A 12,451-nucleotide genomic window follows, 5' to 3' on the forward strand; every position below is an offset into this window, starting at 1 on the left:
CTTCCCCCCTTCTGCCAAATGGTCACCGTGCAGTCCGAATCCATCGAGTCCTCTATCTCCTTCATTTAATTCAGTGGGGTTCATGGGCGTAGCCAGGATTTATATTGCGGGTGAGGCAGGGTCAATGTCAGGGGGGCCATAACCGAGTTAGTTAAGTATTTCTATTTATTTACTTGATGGGGGTGTGTGGAAGTGGCAGCTTGCACCCCGTGCCTCCCTTGGCTACGCTCATGGTGAGGTTTACCAGATTTAGATCCTGAACCTGAACGGATATCTTAAAATTAAGAAAAAGTTGTTTATCCCTGAGGTGCAGGTGTAAGACTTATCTCTCTCTCTGTCTCTCGTTTGCTTTCCTATTGATTGCCATATTTGTTATATGTTGAAAATTAACAAAATACTGGTTTCGGAGGAAAAGCAAAATGGCCCCTCGCTCCCCACAACCAGAGTACTGCAGCAACTCGTGATAAAAATAAAAAATAAAGAGTAGGGAGCTCCAAATGTTAACATTCATGTTACAGGAAATTCATGTTGTAAACAGCCAGGCAGACATATTGCCAGGACAAGTGCCAGTGAGCAAAAGTTTGCCTTCTGTATTTATTTCATGTAATGTATAATAAATGTCAGTTTGATGCACCCAACCTGAAGCATTCTGGAGATCTTCGACTAACTTGAATGCTGAAAACTTGTGCACTCTAAGGTAGTTCAATAAATGTTACTTCACTAGCTTTGTTTCTCTCCATGTTTTAAAAAACCAACAACAACTTGTGAAACAGCAGGTTTAATACCAAACAGCCAAAGGGGACTTAGCTTGGCAGCTCTATTTAAAATCAACAAATCAAAATTGACAGAATGTGAGTACATCATTTGTAGCCTGGCAACAACTGTACACAAGTAGAAGGGAGGTCTGAAGAGACAAGAATCTGATTTCTAATGTGCATGTATTTGCGATGTGCTCCTGCTCCTACAAGAGCAGATCTGTGAAAGCCATTCTGAAAGGTTAGTACAAACTTTTCAGTCTTCATAAAGAACAAGAAAAAGAAATACCCTGGAATCCAAAGAAGCAGGGATATGAAATTGGCTGAAGTTGGGAGTGGTTCACATAAAAACAAAGATTCTTGTACAATATTGCAATGTATATTTTCCAACTTAAACTTAACAAAAGATTGCAGAGAACAAAGAAGGTGACTGCCCACAGTGGCTTGTAGTAATTTAATGTAGAGACCTAAGTTCCTAATGATTGTAATCACAACATTTAAAAAAATGATTGTTGAAAACATTTCCATACAGTAGCAGGAATTAACGTAGCATATTGTATAAATATTACTGTATTTTCTCAAGTTTAACACTCACCTTTTCTGGCCAAATTACCGGTACATTGTGAAAATTAAGGGTGTGCATTAGATTCGATGGTACATTAGACTCAAGTAAATGTGGTATGTTCTGAAACATGTATGTTACTTTAAGAGAAGACAGCAAAAACATTTTGGGGCACCTTAAAGATTTACAGACTGGCTGTATGATTAAGAAGTAAGCCCCATTAAGGCTAGTGGGGTTTCTTCTCAGGTATAGATTGCAGCCTCATTGTGGCATAAGTGTTATGAGAGGAAGTGAGCACTAAAAGAGGAAAGAACAGGGTTATAAACTAGGATAAATGCATAATTTTAATCGATAAAATTAATATTTAATGTAGTTAAAAATTCCTAATAACTCATCATGAGCAAGTTTTCTTTGAACTATAGATCCTTAAATTATTCCAGCTCATGTATTCCAGGCAGAAACAAGTCCTGCAGGGTGCAAAGCTGACAGCAATAACATTTGCAAGTAAGAAATGTTAATAGCACTTCAGATTGGATTAGGGTACTGAAGGAAAAGCAATATTTGTGGACAAGAACTGACAATGTCAAGTGCACAATAATAGGATAGAAATCTTACCTCTTGATGCAGAAAGGGATAAGTATTGTCAGCACAGTGCATGTTGTACAAGTGTAATAGTCACTGGGAAGAAAGAAAAATATTTTTTGTTTGTGTGCCAGGGCAAGTTATGCTTAGTTTAATATCAGAGATTCACAGCGGCATCCTAATGACATTTACTTGGACTGGGACTTTTTTTTAAAGCTAATGCTGCTGTAGCTCCAGCAGCTTCAGCAGAGCAATGGTTTAAACACAGACAGGGTGATTTGTAGGTTGTACTGTAGAGTAATAGGCTTTTGAAGCAGTATTCCTAGGATCCCAAGTGCCGACATGACATGAGTTTTAACCCATTCTTGGTGACAAAGAGGTGACACTAGACTGGTGAAGCAATATAACATAGTGAATGATAATTTCCCACTACTCTCTTTCTGCTTATAAAGAGCCAGAAGTAGAGAACAGCAGATGGGCTTCATTTTGTCCGCCTTGAACAAGCCTTTTCAGATGAGATCTTTCCCAGTTTGCATCTGTATTAGAATTGTGTTAAAATAGGTTTTTTTATTGTTGTTTGATGCCCTGGGTTTCTTTGGTAGGAAGGGTAAGATATAAAATAAATCATGCATGATAGCATCTTCTCCTCCTTCCACATCACATTACATCCACCATCAAAGGTAAATAGGTCATCATGGAGATTCAACGATACCAGCATTCTGCAGTGATAGCCTGTTTGGGGAAGAATTGTGGTGTTGGGTGTTTGCTTGAATCAGGCTTCCTCAACCTCGACCCTCCAGATGTTTTGAGACTACAGTTCCCATCATCCCTGAACACTGGACCTGCTAGCTAGGGATAATGGGAGTTGTAGGCCAGAAACATCTGGAGGGCTGAGGTTGGCTTGAATCTTAAAAGAATTGTCATTTACAATCTGATAGGGTTATTTGTTTTCTCTCTGTGATTTAGGAAAAGCTCAAGTGTCCCCTCAGAAAACAGCGGGATGTTTGTTTCTTTACACAGCCCTTAAGTCTAATTTCTAAAGATTTATGAAAAGTTAGCCACTAGTGAGGAGTCTCAGCAGTCTTGAAAGGATGGAAATACCAACTTTTTTCAAGAGCAAAAATCCCTTTCCCCTTGAGTCTAGTCTGAAGGCCAGAGTTGACAGACACAGCTTGCCATCTCGCAAGGCAATGCTGTCTGCAATGAGGGCAAAAATGCCTTTCATGTACCAGAGAGATGTTTGTCATGCCGAAGAGCACTATGCAGAATACCAGAAACAATGCCTCCAGAATGCAGCCAAGAACCTATATTTTTCGAAAGAAGCTGTTTACCACAGAGGGGCAATACTTCAGTCCTTTAAGGACTATGACCCCAGGGGGTTGTATGATTTTTCCAGTGTCATTCAGAGAAAAGAAAGTGAAAATGTTGTTGTTAAGAAGCAAAGGCGACCAAGTAGGCTCAAACCTTTGAAGAAATTAGAGTCCTTGGAAATGAAGCCAGACACGCCTCCTCCCAAGGAAACCACCGCTGATGTTCCTGTCTGCATGGAAGAGCTTATCTGGAAAGCCAAGGTGGAAAGCACACTTTCAGAGCCAAGTCTCCTGGTACCTATTCCACCTCCTCCCCCTCCTCCTTCTTGTGAACCTCCTTACACACCGGCGTTCCTGACAGAACCTCATGAGATGTTAGGAGACTTGACAATCAAGAGGTCAAAAGCAAGACCCCAGGGCACCGCAGTCCATGAGCCAGATCATGGGGACCTGAGGTGGGAAGGAACAATGTTGATGAAGTTAAACAAGGCTACAGCTCAATTCATTGTGAATAATCAGCCCACCTGGGGAGGCTGGGTTCAGGGTAAGCCACCGGGTTTCAAGAAGCAAAAATATAACTGGGAAAGCATCAGGTATGTGCTTCCTGATGAAAGTGATGTGGAATTACTGGATCAGATCCAGGCTGAGGATACAGTAGTGAAAGGTCAGATTCAAATTCAAATAGATGAAGAGAAGAAACCGGAGACACCTCTCTCTGCTTATTATTATAGGTAAGGCAAATAAATACCTGTTTTACTGGAGCATCAAGGTGTGTTACATTTAGATGCTAATCTCATTATTTGGAAACATGCCTCATGGGATTGTGATCTTAGGTTTAGCCCTATACATTTTTGCAATAAAAGCTGCTCTTTCCCCTCACTTTCCAAACCTCATTTGAAGGATGATGGGACAAAATATGGGTTTCTGTGACACCCTGGTGAGGGCCATTCTATGGGTAATTAGCTAAGTAAAAATACACAATGTATGATAAAAACAGTTACAAAACAGCCTAAAAATTAACAGATGAGTTTTTAAAAACGCAAAATGGACACATATGGCAGAAAGTTACTCATCCAGCTGGGAAAGCTGGTCAGAACAAAAATGCCTTCAATTGCTACTAGATATTGCAAATATTGCCCTGCTCTGAGTTACTATGGAGTAGCTTTCTGAGATCTTTGGAGCTTGAAGGAGACTTCCTTATCCTGTATCAGTTTTTTCAAAGAGAACACAGAATCAGTTATTTGAGCACAGTCTGTTTTGTTCAAAACCACCATGGTGCTCTCACAAACCTACTTAGCGTCCACCAAGGCCTCATAATGTTTTTATGCATTTTTAAATTGATGGTTGCCTTCTTGGTTGGGGAAGGTGCCTGTTTTTGGGGAGTGGGCGTTGCTTGCTTGTTTTACTGTGTTTTTTGTGGGAGGGTATTTCAGTTGACGGGAGTGTGTTGCTTGTATTGGGTGGAGGCACTGAACATTACTAGTTTTTCTTCTGTGAAATTGGTGTTTTGTGGTACCACAACACTTTCTCAGAATTCCAAAAAGGCTGGGGAACCCCTGCATTAAAAGGATGACCTGGAATAGAAAAGAAACAAATAAATGGCCAGGATAACACTAGAAAACTATTGTATACTGTATATTCGTACCCCACCATTTCCCCCTGACAGGGGCTCAAGGCAGCTTACAGATAAAATAAGACCAGCCAAAAACATAGAAACAATTAAACATTAATAGAATTAAAACTATCAATAAATACAGCACAGCGTCAGCCCTTTCATTAAAACAACCAGTTCCCCAAAGCCTGTTGGATTAAGAATGTGTTCACCTGCTGGCCTCAGGTTCTCCTTTTAATAAACAAAGGTAGAGTAAAGTAGGTCACAATTCAGTAAACTCTGTCCTATTTGCAAAAGATCTTACGGGAATTATACTCTCAAGGAAGAAGAGTGTCAGATAAAAGGGGCAGTAATTTCTAAATGAAGCATATACTACATTTCCTATGCTGTAACCCTCCCTGGGGAAAAAATAAGAAATGTAGTATTATCAACAATGCTGCTGGTGTAAGCTGAGGTTGCTGAGATCATGTATGTAAAATGCTTTAAGCAACTTGGCAACAGCAGTTATTTTTGTATATATTGGGTCTATACAACTTATGGCTCCCCAAGCCAAATGTGCCTGTATTGAGTGGTGTTTCTGCAGACCCTGGCAGACAGCAAAGGCATGTGATTCACTGAGGCTGGGGCTTCAGGGATGCCAACCAAGCAACCAAACAGAAAAATAATTGTTTGGTTTTTAGGGCAAGTGCCAAAAAAGCAAGAGGCTAGGTTGTTTCTCCACCATCACTCCAGATCCCCCCCCCCCTTTTTAAGATGGATGCTTTGCAGCTTTTACATATACTTGGCACTGGGCACCTTGGGGGGGGCAGAACTCTGTTTTCTGTTAGGTCGCACTGAATTTGGTCTCCAAACTTGCCTGAGACCAGTGCTTTTTTTCTAAAAAAATGTTTAGGGGTACTCTAATTTTCCTACTCATATTGAAATACTGCCCCTCAGTGAGGCCAAACTTAGATTCACAAAATGTTGAGCATTATGCTTACCCCTGTGTCCCCCCAGAAAAAAAGCACTGCTTGAGACTGCTAGCCTTCATGGCAGCGTGGTCCCCCTCTGGGCTTTGCCCAAGGGCCCTTCCCAAGAACCCAAATTATTTACTTCAAGAATTGACAACCCTACCTGGTAGGCTTCCATATGCGTGTGATGACCTGCGTTCTTGTTCTGAGTGAATTGCAAATTGTACAGTGCTCTCAGCTGGAAGTATGCTTCTCATTTCGCAGGGGGCCATCTTTCCACATGAGAGGGCGTGGTGTGGAAGATTCAGTTGATATAAACAAAACTGCGGATGAAATATCAAAGAAGGATCTCAGACATCAGGCACGTACTAAACTTCGAGAACGGCTGAGCGCCCGGGTTGGAAAGTACTCATACACTACCCAGAATGTGTTTGAACAAGAGCTCTATTTTGGTAGGTAGAACTATAATTCCTTTTGCTTAGCATTGTATAGATACGAATGATCCAAGCATTATTTGGATCCAAGATTACTTGCACAAAGATCAACTGCATTGGATCAACTGTGGGATTCATACAATCACATACAATCATACAATCTGGTGATGCTTGGTAGCCTGTGCATATCCTGTAATTTTTCTGCCATCCCATCCTAAGTTGCTCCCTGTCACATTTTAAAATATTATATGTACCTGAGTCCAGGAAAATTAGGAGAGAACTATTTGTATGCACTTGTTTTGTGCGTTATTTCAGTTTTATTTTATTTTTATTCTCATCTACCTTTAAATATCTCGGCAACCTTGGGAAGGCTGAATTATAATGACCAGACTATGGCCTCCCTGTAAGCTTTGTGAACTCCCCAGGACTCCCCCAAGTCTATTCTAGAGGTACAATGTGATGCACTCCAAATGTTGTGGACTACTTTTCCCATGAGGTCCAGCCAGCATAGCCAGTGGTCAAGGATGATGGGAGTTGCAGTCCTCAACATCTGGAGGGCATGACATTGACTATTCTTGCTGTAACCCCTACACCACACTGCCTTTCATATGCCACCTTAAAGTTCTGGACAACAGGAACTGGATCATCCCTATCTAGTTGTGGTTTCTCTTGTCTTCTGTGTGTATTTAGGGTCAGCCAAAATTGTCCATCAAAAGACCAAGAGGGATCTTATTGTTATGGATAATCATTATGAATATTATAAACAGCTCCAGCAATGCTACCCAAGGCCTCCAGAGGTCTGGAGCTTCATGCCACCAAAAAAGACAGGTAAGAGGCGATTACGTACTTGTTCCATCCCACGGGTCCAAGTACAGACTGGGACAAAGAATTGACTGATGCACTGAAGGATCCAGCTGTAGGGATTCCAAAGAAAGAGGCACAGAATACTTCTAGGGCTTTAGGATAAGAGACATGTCAAAAGACTTACATACAGCAATGCAGGATTCCTTGCCGTGGTTCTCCACTCTGTCTTAGGGTGACTAGGAAGGAAAGCAGCATGGGAAGGGGGGGGGGAGGCAGACAGACGGATGGAGGGAAGAGGAGGGGAGGTGGAGCAGAGCAGGTGGACCCTGATGGCCACAGAGGAAGTCACCAATGGTGTGTGAAAGGCAATGAAAAGCAAATCTTTTGAGTTTCTGGTCTATGGTCTCTCCTGACTTTGGAGGTGTTGGTACAGCTCCTTGCCAAGAACACAAAGGAGCCAAGGTACACCTCCACCTGTTCAGTGTATTCTGAGATGGATCACTGCTCCTGCTCTCTAGACAGGGAGGGCCATGTTAATCTTTATACTGCATTCTTCTACCTTTCAGTGGGAAGCTCCCCTCCCCTCAGTTATCCCCTCCACCTCCATCGTTCTGCCCGGACACTGAGGTCCAGCGCCGAGGGCCTTCTGGTGGTTCCCTCGCTGCGAGAAGCCAAGTTACAGGGAACCAGGCAGAGGGCCTTCTCAGTAGGGGCGCCCGCCCTGTGGAACGCCCTCCCACCAGATGTCAAAGAGAAAAATAACTACCAAACTTTTAAAAGACATCTAAAGGCAGCCCTGTTTAGGGAAGCTTTTAATGTTTAATAGATTATTGTATTTTAGTGTTTTGTTGGAAGGCGCCCAGAGTGGCTGGGGGGACCCAGCCAGATGGGCGGGGTATAAATAACAAATTATTATTATTATTATATTATAATATTATTATTATGGCAGTGGTGGGCCTTGGGGTCTCAAATTTCAGCACGTCCTGTGTGATGGGAAAATTCGGCACTCCCTGTTGGGATACTGCCAGGGAGATAAAGTCCATCTGAGCTCCCAAGCTCGGTGCCGGACGATCCATCGACCTCCCGTAGTCAGGCAATATCAGCAATTCAGCGACACTAAGCCTCAGGCTTAGTGCACACTCTAACAGCAGAATTCACACAGCAGGAAGTTGCACAAGCATGAGAGCAGAACATGCATATTTACAGATTTATTCAGCGTTGGTCAGAACAAAGAAGACATGACCGTCTGCTCCAACTGCTCAGGCAAAACAGCAGAAAACGAAAAGAACATACAACATAAACATCCTGTGAGACAGGAAACTACGCAGGCTGTTATACAAACATCCTGCTCCCTTTTAAGGTGGAACGGAAATATCCTAACACTCCCCACCCCTCACCTTCTGTAGCCTCCTGTGGTGCCCCTGAGGCTCCTTGCCCAGTACAACCAAACTGGTCACACTCCCCTAAATTCTGGTTGTCGTCCTGTCTCCTCTGCAGGAACAGGGCTTTTGGGGAGCTCTAGTTCCTTACAAAGCCAATTGTTGTTCCTTCTGCTTTACTTTCCCTAGACTAAACAGGATTGAAAGAGAGCCTGGCTGTTTTTTTAAAAAAAACCTTAATTGATTTCACAAAGCGAATGAATTTTCCTAATAATAACAAACCTTAATTGATTGGTCTGGTTTGACTTACCTGAATTAATTTATTGTTGGGCCATCAGCCACACCACTGCCATCTTTCTCAATTATTTTATAAGCTAGTGCTGCAAATCTCCACATGTGAGCTGGTAGTATTTTCAAGGTTGAAATAGTCTCGGTGTTTAACCCTGTTCCAGTTTTTCTTTCTGTGTCCGTTCATGTTATTGTTGGCAAGGGTTGGTATGGATTGCTACTAACCAATTTCCACTGAAACGCTGCTGGTTCAGTTCATAGGGTGCAGAAGGGAGCCATCCACTGGGCAGCGCTTCCCTCTGTCATTGAACACTTCACCAAAGTGAGCGAAGCCGAATCCCTTGAACCAGCTAAGAGAGAGAGAAGATATTTGTACGGAAAGACTGATCTAGATGTGTCTGAAGAAATCTGTATCCGTAAGACTATGCTGGAACAGTGGAAGGCTGCTTGGAAATACGGTGAGTATTTTATTGTCCATAGGCCATTAAAATAACGACTGTTTTCCTACTGATTATCATTACTATGGCCAATAGTGGTTAGATGACATAACTAACTTGTTTCATTAGATCAGCTGATAAAAGCTTGCAAACTCACATATTTGCAATGGATATTCACACCTATGGGTTTTATTGTGACATTTCCCCCCCTTTTTTTGTAAATATTTTTTATTAATTTTCAAGTAATAATATTCTGATTGGTAACAAATCAGATCAAATCTTGCTACTTCATAAAACAAACATTAAAGCCAGTTATACATTCCAAATTAAAAAATTTCAAGGGGACTTCCCATGTTCTGGATGTCTGGAGAAAATCTCTTTTAGTTATTCCTGCATTCATCTCTTTTGTTTTCCCCTAGTTTAATAAGTCCTATCTTAACCCATTGTTTTATCTTCACAGTCCTGGTGCATGACTCTCTATCATGTCCAACAAATCTATATTTCTATTAACATGCAGGAGGCAGTTTATTCTGTGTTGTTTTCCTTCAATTGATTTTCAGCATAGTCCTCTCAGTGGCCCTATCTTTCATTTCAGTATTTTATCTTTCAGGCTCTGGGCTCTCTCCCAACTCTCTCAGTACATGCCAACTCTCCTTCTTTTGATCGGATTTATGGCACAGCAATCTTTGAGTTTTTAATGAGTTAGTATTCCAAATATGAGTTTCCCATGGTGTTCCAAATTAGTGTTCCAAGTTAGTGTTCCAAATGTGAATCTTCCATCAAAAAGCAATGCCATGGGGTATATTTCAATAATTGTTTGGTGATTTTTTTAGTTTAGCTCCTCTAAGATCCAAGTTTGCTCCCCCGGGCCTTAGGGAAGCCAGCCAAAATCAAAGATTCACCCTCACTTTCACATTATACTATATATTAAAAAGAAAACTCCATGCAAGCAAATACAGGTATTTTATGTGACATATTCCCCCAATTATGATCTGTTGAATGTCCTCAGCTCCCCCTGGGGGAGGCCGTTTCTTTTTCTCCTGCGCCACAGCCGCCGTGTGACATTTTTCTTCTCAATGCTCAGGTCCACGATGGCATTCAGCAACTATAGAAGGATTAATCAGAGACTTGGCAGATGTGCACATTCAAAATCGGGTCAATGCTATACTTACCTGCGCAACTGCTGTGCTTGAGCGGCCCCATGAAGTCCATGATGCAAGTGATGAGTCAGGTATAAGCAGCTTCTACTGGAAACTGTTGTAACTTTTGTTGTGGTTTTTCTGGTATAGCAGGCTGGTAAGGTGGCACAACTGTTTAGGACTGGAATACAGACTATCATGGATCCAAGTACCTCTGGTTTATAGACAAAACAGCTAGGGTGTCATCCTACCCAAATTAGGGGGATTCTTAATTTAACACAGTGAGACTTACTTTCCAGTAACGATGTATATGTTAGGGTGTGAAACCTAAGACGCTGGCAAGTTAGCAATGTCATGTGACTTTAAGTAGTCAAGCTTGTTAAGTTGTTAAGTTGCTCAGTATATAAAGAGTGTTTGTTTTCTCTGCCTGTGGGGCGTGAAGCAAAAATGTCCGAAAGCTCCGGAGGTGTTTCTGTTATCTTTCTGCAATAAACCTGTCTTTGGAAAGACAGGCTTCCCTGTGTCGTTATTTCCTTGCTGCTGAGACTTTGAAGCTTGTACTGCAACAAGAATCTCTGCACTGGACTTAATTAAAGCTCTGCAAAGAGAACTGTTGCTGGTGGCGCAGCGGAAGCGTTTACTGGACCAGTACACAGACTCTCTTAGTATATGATTGCACTATTAGGATTGTACAGTTGAAACCAAGTAATCACCCTGCTCCAAATATTTGGACCATATTGTCTGAATGACTAGGTGCCAACGTTGTAGGGTGAAAAGCACTGTCTTTTACTTTGGGTTCTTGGCCAAATCATAGAATTTGTTTTCCCCATGTTCCTCAGCAGTTATGCCTTCTTCTATCAGAATGGGAAGGCCTTTTTTTGGAATGAATACTTGAGAACCTTTCTGAAATCATCAGAGGACAGGGTCTTGAGAGTGCCATGCAGTGGTACCTCGGGTTAAGAACTTAATTTGTTCTGGAGGTCCGTTCTTAACCTGAAACTGTTCTTAACCTGAAGCACCACTTTAGCCAATGGGGTCTCCTGCTGCCACCACGCCACCGCACGATTTCTGTTCTCATCCTGCAGCAAAGTTCTTAACCCGAGGTACTATTTCTGTTTGTTTGTTTGTTTTGGTTTTTTAACAATAATTTTTTATTGATTTTCATTAAACATTCATTATACAAATAAATCTCACATATATCTTTGGCTCTGCTGAGCTTCAGACTTCCCTCCACCCCTTCGGTAAGTATCGTACATTTTCTTACATCGCGTATTCTGTTTGTTTATCTGGTTGACCATATGCTGTTAGAGTTAGTCTAACCCTGCCAGTGTCTTTAAGGGTTTACAATTGTCTCTTTTATACACCTAATATTTACTCCAACTTTCATAAAACTTCTGTTTGTCCTGGTCTTGTATTTCCCCTGATAATCTGGCCAATTCTGCGTAATTCATCATTTTAACCTGCCATTCCATAATAGTAGGTATTACATCTGTTTTCCAATTCTGGGCCAACATATTGCACTGTTTTGAATGTCACCATTCCTTTTTCCTCTTCCCCCACTCCACCCACTCCACTTGTGCGAACTTTGGAAGCTAAGGATTAGTCAAAGAATGAACGAACAATGTGAAAGACAGAAGGTCCAAAGGGCAAAAGTTCCAGCTATTTCTGGTTAACTGCTATCAGCATGATTTTATGATCCATCTCTACCAGGAAGAGTATCCGTCTAATGGCGGATTCCCTCCGAGCTCCCGAGGGAATCGGCTCAACAGGGGTCGGGTTCTGCCGCGGCGGCGACGCGGGGACCCTTAGAAACCACAGGCGCTGACGCCTGTGGACCTGGTGACTCGGCGGGCACCATTTGCGCCCCCCCGACCCGCAAAGGAGCCTTTTTAAAGGCTCTGGAACGGGGGACGGAGAGCGGCGTGGTGCTGAGAGTTCGACTGCTTCCCCTGCTGACTGAAGCCGCATGCCATGGACGGAGAGCGCTAACTTCTTCCTTTGAACATTTGGATCAAAAGTAACGACCCGTGAGTAACACAGTAATTGGACTTAAAAGGGAAATTTTATTTTTGGGAATTCGGCACGATCGGGCAAGGTGTTAAAAGGAAGTCTGCCTACCCGCCTTGTAAACATCGTAAAGCAAGGATTTTATTACTAAGGTTGTGAGAATACCTTTCTTTTTGTGGAAAAAAGCAATTA

General features: G+C 42.1%; 1 protein-coding gene across 6 annotated transcripts in view; it reads left to right on the forward strand.

Moving 5' to 3' along the window:
• Positions 1-32: 32 nt before the first annotated feature.
• Positions 33-12,451, forward strand: part of HEATR4 (HEAT repeat containing 4) — a 38,543-nt gene continuing 26,124 nt past the window's right edge. For 2 of the 6 annotated variants that reach the window (XM_053384078.1, XM_053384119.1), the window contains exons 1-6: positions 33-1,821; positions 2,866-3,940; positions 6,036-6,223; positions 6,896-7,033; positions 8,931-9,134; positions 10,198-10,344. In XM_053384078.1, the coding sequence (XP_053240053.1) occupies positions 2,991-3,940; positions 6,036-6,223; positions 6,896-7,033; positions 8,931-9,134; positions 10,198-10,344 (1,627 nt within the window). In that variant the 5' untranslated portion in view covers positions 33-1,821; positions 2,866-2,990. The remainder of the gene's footprint in view (positions 1,822-2,865; positions 3,941-6,035; positions 6,224-6,895; positions 7,034-8,930; positions 9,135-10,197; positions 10,345-12,451) is intronic. The other 4 variants (XM_053384086.1, XM_053384095.1, XM_053384104.1 and 1 more) reach the window with 4 other exon arrangements.

Source organism: Podarcis raffonei, chromosome 1, assembly GCF_027172205.1.
Source record: "Podarcis raffonei isolate rPodRaf1 chromosome 1, rPodRaf1.pri, whole genome shotgun sequence".
Classification (NCBI taxonomy): domain Eukaryota; kingdom Metazoa; phylum Chordata; class Lepidosauria; order Squamata; family Lacertidae; genus Podarcis; species Podarcis raffonei.